We start from the raw sequence: 11871 nt of genomic DNA on the forward strand, positions 1-11871 counted from the left end.
TTAAAATCGCATGATACAAACCAAAATCGCATATTGCAAGATGATGATCTGAAAAAAAAGAAATTCGCATGTATGTTATCAAAAAATCGCATGTTTGAAATAAATATGCTATAATACCTCCAATAAACCATCTCCATGGGCTTTAAAGTCCTTCAACATTATCCTGATCTGTGGACCCTCTATTTTGGTGTCCATCGGCAGACATTCAGAAATTGTACCATAAATCTCTATTTGCTTATCAAAGAATATAGACCTGATGAATCTCTTAGCAGCATCTTTTTCCAAAGTAGTTTCGCTCCAATCAGCAGGCTCAATATATCTTGAAATATGATCGTTCTTTCTATGATTAAAACGTTGGACATCCATTGCACCATCGAAATGATTCATAAACTCTATGAGAGTGAGTTGTGAATTAGCCACCTGGTAGAAAAAATGGTTCTCACTCTCTGATCTTGAAGTTGTTCTCATAAGTCCCGACATTGGCTCATGTCGGTAAAAATCCGGAATCCACATGGATCTCATCACAAACATATCATCAATCCATTTGTTTTCTGTGAGACCGAACTCAATCATCACCAACTTCCACTGTCTCTCGAATTCTTCGGGCTCAATCGAATCAGTCCATACAATGTCGCACATCCTCCTTTTAAACTCATCGTTTTTGCACAACTCGTGTCCAACCTATAACAATAAATGCTTTTTATATCAGCCTATAACAAAAATATATAATATAAAAAAAATAACGCTAACAGAAGACAATATAGCATGCTATACCTTATCTGCCACTTTTTTCATTATGTGCCACATGCACAATCTGTGTCTGCTGATAGGGAAAACCTCCTCAATAGCCTGTTTCATAGCTGGGTCTTGATCCGTCACTACAACCTTTGGCTGCTGACCAAATGACTTTAAGAATGAATTCAGAAGCCATTTATATGATTCAATGCTCTCCGATGCCAACAACCCAGCTCCAAGTGTTACATTTCGACAGTGGTTGTCAATGCCAGTGAACGGAACAAACACCATTTTGTACCTGAACAACATGTAGGATCATTTTCGGTCCTGATTGAGTCGATCAGAAGAATTCCTATCCAAAACAAGAGGCGGAAACTAATGCTTTGGTGCTATTTCAGCTAGATTCACTTTAAACTGTTGTTGTATTGATCACTGAAGCAATTACAAGCCCTGACAACACTTCGGCAGCACTTCGTGGCTTATCTGAAGAGAACACCTACAACTCTTATGTGGTTTCGCTCATATGACCTATTTATAGGCTAACAGGTTTCGCTTATACGGACATGACATAAGAGCGAAATCATCATGATGACATATGAGCGAAATCATCATGATGACATATGAGCGAAACCATCAAGATGACACATGAGCGAAACCTAGTCTAACACATGTTTCTTGGATTTCGTGCCATGTTCTAACCTATACTCAACAAGACTCGATACAAGACGTAGTCGACAGACGTAGTGCACCAACAAACTCCCCCTCGGATGTTGACGGAGTCTTCAGTGTCGAGTCTTCGATTGTCAACCTACAGTCTTTATCAATCTTCAATCTTTCTCTGAAGTATTTGTCATTGCAAGCATCCTCAATCTCTATCTTCATCATCAACAAACTCCCCTCTCTCGGATGTTGACACGGTGTCTTCAGACTCCCCCTTTCATTTTGCTGGGATCGTAGTCTAGAATTCTTTCATTCTAAGATTGTGATCAGGCTCTCATCTGGTTCAGGATCGTCACCTGGCACTCATTTACCTGCACAATCTCTACCCAACATATAAGTTTCTTTTAAAGATTAAACTTTCAAACTTTTAGAAACTACAGTAATGATTTTACATTCAGGATCTTTCCCTAGCTCTTATCAATCAATTTTAACAACTTCACATACTCTCTCCCAAACCTGTTCTTCATGTTTAGCACTTAGAACTTCGAAAATCAGCTTTTCAACATTAGTCGACGAAAATCTTTTTGTATTTTTCAAAATTTATGCCAAAACACACTAAAATCTTTTTGATATTCTGAATGAAAGTAAATGACACCACTTGTAAACAAAATAATGCAAAAAATAAAATATTTACAGACAATATTTTTGCGAGTTCGTGCAAGAGGATCATATCAGTTTTGAGACATATCACCAACACCGTTAAGCTTGATTACATTTTAAGTTTTAAACAATTCACCTAGATTGTCAGTATGTTTGTCCACTTAAATTTTTACACAAAGCTCAACTGTTTCGAGATACACAATTAGTGTCTTAATTACTTAAACTTATTCGTGTGTCCCACCACTTGAATATACTCTCGTATCTGGATCCCAATATTCAGTCTTACAGGTGAATATACCACAGATGATATCTGTAAAGGGGTTATGTGCGAGGGCCGTGAGAGCTCAGGTTGATACTTCCGTATACGCAAAGAGGTGACGGCTTCGACTTTCGGTGTGTCCCCTTTAGAGGATCTTTTAATTACAACAGCAGCGACTATCAATTTTATTGTTTCATCAGCTTGCTGAGGCGATGCTATGTTTCAAGCATTTGCGGAAAGCATTATCCGGGGACTAGGTCAGTATTTCCATACAGCAGAAGTCCCGGGATAATACCCCAGATATCACTGAGCAAAAAACCTAGTATCTCAGAATATGGGACCTTTCAAACAAGATTTCAGGGGTTACCTATATATCCAAGAAGTTGTTAACCCACAGAATAAACAAGTTTGTATTTAGGTTTATATCTCGTTACAGTTTACTAAATGTGTAAAAACCTACTAACACATCCGCAGTGAGATTGTTTATCACATTTTGACTTTACATCTCTTTTGCATGATGTGATAGTCCACTGATGTACTATCATTTCCTCTTTTATGCAACAAAAACTCATTTTCAGTTTTATCATGTTTTTGGCTTTATTAAATTTTCTAATGTTTTTGGATTTTCTAAAATTTCTTACTCCCCCTAAAATTCAAAATCATTTAAAGAAATTGAAAACAAACTATACAGAACATGACAACTGATATCGAATTGCTTCAATTCTCCATCCGCTTGGCATAAACAATCAGAACTCCCCCACACAACAAACTATTTTCCCATAATGATTTCAAAACACTCAAATTTGTTTTAATCAGAATGGTTTTTCCGGAAAATAAGTTTTGTTGATTTTACCACTTGTAAAATTGGGGATCAAATCATCACATTGTTTGCCAATTTTATGAATGATAGTTAATTCAAGTTCAATTTAATGACCTTGATTAACCACTTGTAGAATCAATCTGGTTCAAATTCTGAACCACTTGTAAAAACAACAATCTTATAAACCACTTGAAGGATTAACAATTAAGCATTTCAAACCTGTTTTTCAACCAATTACCATCTGTTGGTTGAATTCTCAAGGTGCCGATTCCTACTCCTCGCTTACAAACCTGGGAGTTCCGGCAAGTCCTGCAAAACTTCTCAAACACAGATTAAGAAAGATGCCGATTCATGATCCACAATTACCAACTTGGGATCTCCGGCAAGTCAGGTTTTTACTCTTTGAAAAATATATCCACCCAAGCATGACCTTCCTTGGGTGTAACAATTTCATCATCTTTTCTTTCAACAGACTTGTGAACACGTCGTTTAGAAGCATAAAAATCTTTGACACTTTTGGCCTTACCATTGACCATTTGTCCAAAGATGCGTTTCACATTTCCGTTGAAAGTCTTTTCAACATCAAATTTCTTCTTGTCAGAATAAAATTGATTTGAAATTTCAACTTTTCCAACTTTCTTCAAAAAATTTTCAGCACGCAAAGGTGGAAAATTTTCATTGTTCATAGTTGGAACTGATTTTTCAACCTTTTTCTCAACACGTGGCTCCTCTGATTTTGTGGAATCAGATTCATCACCAGGATTATTACCTGAACCTTTCACAACCCATTTTTGATTTTTTACATTTTCTTTTCCTTTTAAAACACTTTTTGAACACTCTCCTTTTTCAAAAGTTGAATTTTCAAAGCCAGTAAACTTTCGGGTTGAAAGTTCAGTTTTTCGACGACTTTCTCTTTCAGTTTACCAGAGACTTCCTGTTTTGGTTTGAATGTCTTCGGACAATCCTTAGCAACATGACCAATAGTTTTACACTGAAAACAAGTTCTCTTTTCAATCTTCTTTGGACCATCATTCTTCTTCAACTCTTCTTGCTTCTTGGCAAGGAATTCCTGATTTGTCTGCTTTTTGAATATTTGTTCTTTCTCAGCTTCTGATGTTTTACCTGAAACAAACACTGTTTTTGGTTTATAAACTTTTTCATTTTTATAGTTTTTCGGTTGAATAAAACCAAGACCTTTCTTTTTGAAATTACGATTATGGTTTGGTTTCTTTTGCAAACTATAACCACAATTGTAACTCATTTTTCTTGTTAATTCTCTGTTGTTCTCTTGAAGTGTATTGATTAGGTTTTCCGATAAGATTTAAATCTTTTATTTCAGAAATATTAATTTCTGTAATTTTGAAAACCGTTTGAATCATTTCGACTCTGACACTTCTTATTGGAAAAGCTTCATCAGAATATAATTTGTCAGAATCTTTCAAAGTATATGCCACTTTGAATGATTCATCATTCAAATTAGATTTTGATAACAAAAACTCTTTATCATAAACCCGTTTGTCCTTTTTGATTGTTGGCTTTGACGCATCTGACTCAGACTTTGACTCAGGTTTGGACTTCATGTTTGACTCCTCACTGTCATCTTTATCTAACACCTGATCGACCACACTTTTTATCAACTTTGACTCATGATCAGTGTCGGATGACGTGTATGTGACATCAATATTTTCTGGCAAGTTATCCAACGGTCCAGACTCCCATTGTAAATTTATTGCCTTTTCAACTCTTTCAAAATTTGGATTTCGAGGTGAATATCCATTTTCGACCGGGGGCGGACATCTATTGTATACCACACTTGGTTTCTTACCAGAAATCTTCACTTTATCTTCGTCTTTTGTCACAGATTTCTTCTCTTCTGAAGTCTTTACTTCTTTAAAAGTCTTCAAATTCTCAACAACCGGATAAATCATGTCAACAACAAAAGTAGAACATGAGTAACTTTCTAATAACTTGTTGACTCTTTCAGTCTCGATTCTTTGTGTTTCCAGCTTTAATTCCAGCTCAGCACACTTCTTTATGTGAAAATTAACATCATCAAGCTGCCTCAGGTACGCTCTCTTCAGTGTATTCATTGCCACAACTTGTTCACCGTTTGAATCAGTATACTTGTTGATTTCTCTGTTCATTGTATCATAGGATTCTTTCAATCTGTTTATGTTGTGCAGCAACTCATTGTTTTGTTTGATTAAAGAATCACAATTCATACACTTTTCAGGAACTTTGACTGGTTCTGCATCAACTTTGACTTCAAATTCAGGAACATCTTTGACTGTTCTGTTTGAGCGTAAAAATTCAGCTCTTCTCTTTTTCTCAGCTTCAGCTTCAGCTTTTAATCTCTCTTCCTCTTCTTCTTCTTCTTCAAGCTTTCTCCGTCTTGCTTCAGCAGCTTCCATGACTTTTCTGCACTTTTCAACACATTTCAAATCGTAAGCATTTGCAATGAAAGCGTTAACATTTGAAGTGTTTTTGGACATTTCTTTTGCCATAAGTTCTTGATCTGGGCAAAAATTGTCCCAACAGAAGCCTTCAGCCAACTTTTCATCATCTTGTTCTACCAAACACACTTTGCTGTTTGTTGGAAGATATTTTTCCCAGGTAAAATTATCATATTTGCCCTGATTAACTAGACATGCTCTTTTTGAACTTTCAATCACATCTCTCCCGTGTGCAGTTTGTGCCTGATGCGGTGCTGGTGGTGTGATTTGATGATAAATCGCCTTTTTGTGATAATCATTGTTGCCAAAAGGATTCTGGGCTCCAGTAGCTTCACGATTTTTGCACTCCCTCTTGAAATGCCCCTTTTCCCAACAACAAAAACATGTAACTTTAGATTTATCAAAGCCTAAAGTTGAAACATTTGCTTCACGGAAATCATCTCTTCCCGTAATTTGTTTAAACTTCTCAGCTCATCTTAACACACTAGCCATGCACCATTTCAATTCCATCTCCTCGGCATCAATTTGATCGTAATCCTCTTTCGTGAGCATTGGATTACCAATCTTTCCGGCTACAAAACTACTATAAGATTCCAAAACCATTCCCAACAAAGACATTTGATTTTTAGCAACTTCTTCAGAATAATCTTGATCACTTTCAAGATTTAATACAATATTGCATTGAAGTTTTCTTCCGTTCTTTGTTGCAGAAATGTTTGGATCGAATGATGAAAATCTTGTGCTGCTTGATCCTTGGGATGATTTCTTTTCAGAAGAAATTTTCACACTGAAAGCAGTTTCAATTTTTGGAGAATGATTTGTCGTTCCAGTAACACCACTCTTGTAATACAGGCTGATGTCCTGTTCTCCATCGTAGTTCTTCATCCTGGCAATCTTCCTCTGCTCCATCTCTTGAGCTTCCAGGTGTTTGATGAAGTCTCCCAATGTCATATTTTTATAATCTTTTCTGTTGGATCTCAGCATCATCAGAAACGTTCCCCAAGTTTCATGAGGTAGCGCATCTGCAAGTTTTTCAATCAATTCATCAGTATCTTTTTTAATTCCAAGTTTTGTCATATTTCTCACCAAGTTACAATATCTATCAATTATTTGCTTGGTGTTTTCAGATTTCAAACCACGGAATAAATCGAATTCTTTCTTCATGAGAGTCATTTTTTTTGAGCATATCATCACTTCCAACAAATTTTGCTTCCAATTCTGTCCAAATTGAATAAGCAGTTCCATCATGTTGAAGTAGTATCAGAATATCTTCTTTTATCGCTTGCTGAAGCAAACTCACCATCAATTTCTCATCTCGATATTTCTTTTTATCTTCCGTACTCATTTCTCTAATTGTTAACTGCACACCATTTGTTGTGGGTCTAACATATGGTTCCTCAGTGTGTTCCCACGCGTCTAAGTGATAAGCCTCAACCCAGTTTCCAAACCGTTCGGACCATGCATTGTAATCATCAATATCCATGAGTTTAGGCGTTTTCTGAAACGTCCCGGTTCCGTTTTCAAGTAAAGCATTCTGCGTGATTGTGATCGGGCTAGCAAAGGCATTATAAAATTCAGTGTCCATTGTTCAAAGTTCACAAATTTCCAAGCTTAGGCAAAATTAACCCTTGGAGCGAAATCTTGAAGTTCCACAGAAGTGAAATCAAGCTTGTTCCTTGGAGCGAAACCCTAAATGTCACTAAAAGCGAAACCCTGATTGTCACTAAAAGCGAAACCTTAGTTGTCACAAGAGCGAAATATGCTTGTCATAAAAGTGAAACCACTTAGTTGTCACTGGAGCGAAACCTCAAGTGCCCTATGAGCGAAATTACTGAATTGCTCACAAGAGCGAAATTATGTTGTACAGATGAGCGAAATCAGGTGATCAGATGAGCGAAATTAGCTGATGACATCATCATTTCCTCGAGTCACAAAAAGCGAAACCTCAAAAATCTTAAGTTTTAGATCGATTTTAGATTTGAAACTTTCAAGGATTTATTAATGCATGATTACGAGTGCTGTGTGTGAATTTGAGCTGTTTTTACCGAGAAAAATTTTGTAATTTTGAAGAATGTGTAGAAAAACAGAATAAATGCAGCTGAAATGGCAAGAACTCTTCCTCCTGAGCTCTGATACCACTTGTAGGATCGTTTTCGGCCCTGATTGAGTCGATCAGAAGAATTCCTATCCAAAACAAGAGGCGGAAACTAATGCTTTGGTGCTATTTCAGCTAGATTCACTTTAAACTGTTGTTGTATTGATCACTGAAGCAATTACAAGCCCTGACAACACTTCGGCAGCACTTCGTGGCTTATCGGAAGAGAACACCTACAACTCTTATGTGGTTTCGCTCATATGACCTATTTATAGGCTAACAGGTTTCGCTTATACGGACATGACATAAGAGCGAAATCATCATGATGACATATGAGCGAAATCATCATGATGACATATGAGCGAAACCATCAAGATGACACATGAGCGAAACCTAGTCGAAGACATGTTTCTTAGATTTCGTGCCATGTTCTAACCTATGCTCAACAAGACTCGATACAAGACGTAGTCGACAGACGTAGTGCACCAACACAACACATGCGAAAACACGTTGAAAACATGCGAATTACAAAAACCACATGCGAAAACAAAAAGTATAACATGCGATATATTCAACACCACTTCTACACATGCGATATTACAAGCTCATGAAGACATATAACATGCGAAAAATAGTAAAAAAGATGTTTGTCTTGAAACACTAACCTGGTTGTCTTGAAAGTTGCATCGAAGGATATCGCATCCCCAAATTCCATATAGTTAAGCTTGCATAAACCATGAGCCCAGAACAAACCAGTTAACCGTTTGTCATCATCAACAGAGTATTTAAACGAATAATCAGCTAAATACTGTTTTTTGTCAGTCATCCTATTAATCACCATGTCAGCGTCATATTCTCCTATATAGCTGTTAATTCGCTTCCTAAAATTTTTGCAATCATCAACCGTGGCACCAACATTCTCAAAACCACCATAACGTTTCCTCATTATTTGGAAAGCTTTGACAGGACCAAGGTTTAAAGTGCCTAATTCCCATACCATCTCCTCCTGGACATCTGACAATTGTCTGTAAGCTGGCAGCATGTGAATATCATCTTGACAAACAAACTTATGATTATGCCCATCAACAAATCTCTTTACTGTATATAATCTACCATCCACAGTGCAAATCATAAGTTGAGCTTTGCATCCCGTTCTAATAGTCCCCCTATTCCTTGTTTTGAATTGCTTCTTTGACTTCGAATAATGATCGTCAATACACAGTGGCTTATGTCCCTCTTTAGAACAAACAAAATACTTAGTTTTGATTATACCACCACTGTGCACTTCACCACCTTTCCGAATAGAAAAACTAGCTAACTTAGCATATGATTGGTAAAACGCATATGCTTGTTCAATAGAGATAAATTGCATTCCAACCACAGGTGTAGCTGATGCTTGAACCTCCAGAGTGTAAACCCTTTCATCTAAATGAATCAAATCAGAAAAACAAAAAACATGCGAATTATCGGACTATTTACATGCGATATATTAATAACAGCATAATTTCATTTTAAAGAACACCAACACATGCGAAATCTATGAAAAAAAACATGCGAAGTTGATGATTTTGATTAATCTGTTTTATGTATGCGATTTATTATACCATAACATGCGAAATACTTAAGGAAAATAAACATCAAATGCGAATTGAAAGACTCATAACATGCGAATTTGTACATGTTGCTTTCATGTGAAAAATATACTCAACATTCAAACTTCAAAAACAGTTACAACAATGTAAAATCAGTGGTATGATTAAACAAAAAACAAGTATACGAATAATTTAGAGATCTGAATTAACATAACTACCATTAAAACAATTGTTTAGAGCACTTGAACTTGCAATTGGATTTGGATTTGCAGGTCGCGGATTTAAAACATCCTCAATAGAAACTCTCTGATATGCAGATAATTGAGCATGATCACCGATAGGTCGACTTTCTTCAAAATCAACAGTTGCTCGTCCAGTGCTGCTCTGTGGATCCATCGAAAAAAAACAATTGAATGAAACCCTAACACAGAAGAACGAAAACTGCAAATTGAGAATTATGAAAAATTTGAAACTGATTCGAATGATAATTACCGGGATATTAGTGTAACGAACTTCTCGCTCGCTGATTGAATGAAGAGACGAATTTACCCTCAGATGATTGAATTAATTGCCTCATTTAACCTTATATATGAAAAACGAATCAGGACACGTGTATGGCTATTATCGTCGCGTATGTAATGTACGATTAGGTAATTTGTACCATACTCTTTACCTATATATATATATATATATATAGGGTGGGGTTCTAGAGTGAACGCTAGTGTATTTGCGAACTGAGTGAACAAATCCTAGCCATTGATCTACACATGTGTATGGCCAGGATCTCATCATCAAATCGTAAAATACACTAGTGTATTTCAACATCAAATCCTGGTCATTGATCTACACACGTGTATGGCTAGGATTAGTTCACTTAGTTCGCAAGCTACACTAGTGTTCACTCTTGAACCTAATCCTATATATATATATATATATATATATATATATATATATATATATATATATATATATATATATATATATATATATATATATATATATATATATATATATATAGGGGAGGGTTTAAATGAGAACACTAAATATTGTGAGAACCGTGAGAACAAATGAAAAAACCGCGAGGACTTGCTAAAAAACGAATCAAATTCAAAATTTTTTTCTACACTTATCATTATTATTCGAATACAATCTTAGAAATTTAATTTACTCGTTTAAATTTACATGAATTCGTAAATAAAGAAAATTTACACATGTGTAAGTTTGTCATTTACACTTGTGTAAATCTGTTATATTTACACTTATGTAAAAAAATCTAAAAAGAGTGATTTTGAAAGGAGAAATTAATTATTTGATGTTGTAAATTCTTTTTTTGATGTTGTATCTTAATTACAATGAGGTTTGTATTATAAAAATTGGTTTTGATTGGTTTTTTCATTCGTTCTCACGGTTCTCGCAATATTTAGCGTTCTCAAGATAACCCTCCCCTATATATATATATATATATATATATATATATATATATAGGATTAGGATCAAGAGTGTACAACTTCTTGAGAGTGAACTAATCTTGGCCCTTGATCATTTTTAGATTAAAAGGGTAAGATTAACATTATCCAAGTATGTTTAATTAAAATCCCTTAATTTTCTCATCTCTTAACTCTCTCTCTCTCTCTCTCTCTCTCTTTCTCTCTCTCATTTTTAATTATTTCTCCATTATTTCTTTATCCATAGATTTTGTTTTAATTTTAACTTGAATATTGTTTTTCTTTTATTATCCGTATATATAGATATCATAATACATTGTTTTTAACTTTTTATAATTTTCAATAAACATTAAAAAATTTCTCTGAGATTGAACTTGTAATTATTTTTGGGCATTAATTTTTTTTGAATATGTGATGAAGTTATTTATTTTTACATACATGTGATATGTTTCATTTTCATTAATTTCATAATTTTTATATGAATCTACTCGTTTGCATGTCTAATATATTATATGTTGTTAATATACACATATGTAACCATTTCTGAATATAATACAGAGATGTATAAAAGAATGTACACATGTGTATAAACTAACAGTTGTGTATCTTGTATAAACTGATAGTTAGCGAGACTGTACAAATGTGTATAAACTAACAGTTGTGTATATTGTATAAACTGATACTAGCGAGACTGTACACATGTGTATACACTAACAACTATGTATCTTGTATATACGGAAACTGGCGAGATTTTAGGGATTTTAATTATATTGTTTAATAAATGCAATTTACAAAAAGACACAAATACCCTTCTGACATTTATTTTAAAGGGGAGTTACAACATTATAATTACAATCTTGCCATTGTTTAAAAATCTTTAGATGATGTAATCCAATGGCCCAAATTAGTTTACACAGTTCATTCTCAACCTAGTGTTCACTCTAGAACCCTACCATATATATATATATATATATATATATATATATATATATATATATATATATATATATATATATATATATATATATATATTTGTATTAATCACTATGTTTTAACACCAAACTTTGTTTATATATTGTAACAATGTATGTTTAAGTTTTTTATAATTTATTTTTATTTAAAAATAACTTTTATTAAATGTATATAAATATG

The 11871-nt window shown here is 34.5% G+C and overlaps 1 protein-coding gene across 1 annotated transcript; it reads right to left on the minus strand.

Moving 5' to 3' along the window:
• Positions 1-9670, minus strand: LOC118482618 (protein FAR1-RELATED SEQUENCE 5-like). The gene is made up of 5 exons (XM_035978179.1): positions 9493-9670; positions 8348-8735; positions 838-1033; positions 118-420; positions 1-48 (listed from the first exon to the last, which is right to left on the minus strand). The coding sequence occupies exons 1-5, from the start codon at positions 9668-9670 to the stop codon at positions 1-3; spliced, it is 1113 nt and encodes a 370-aa protein (XP_035834072.1).
• Between the last annotated feature and the right edge of the window lie 2201 nt (positions 9671-11871).

This window comes from Helianthus annuus, chromosome 10 (assembly GCF_002127325.2).
Source record: "Helianthus annuus cultivar XRQ/B chromosome 10, HanXRQr2.0-SUNRISE, whole genome shotgun sequence".
NCBI lineage: Eukaryota > Viridiplantae > Streptophyta > Magnoliopsida > Asterales > Asteraceae > Helianthus > Helianthus annuus.

Coding starts and splice junctions, on each gene's coding strand:
- LOC118482618 (XM_035978179.1), bottom strand. CDS start 9,670: ATGGATCCACAGAGCAGCACTGGACGAGCAACTGTTGATTTTGAAGAA. Junction 8,736..9,492: donor TCTAAACAATTGTTTTAATG/GTAGTTATGTTA, acceptor TTGTTTGTCAAG/ATGATATTCACATGCTGCCA. Junction 1,034..8,347: donor GCAACTTTCAAGACAACCAG/GTTAGTGTTTCA, acceptor CATGTTGTTCAG/GTACAAAATGGTGTTTGTTC.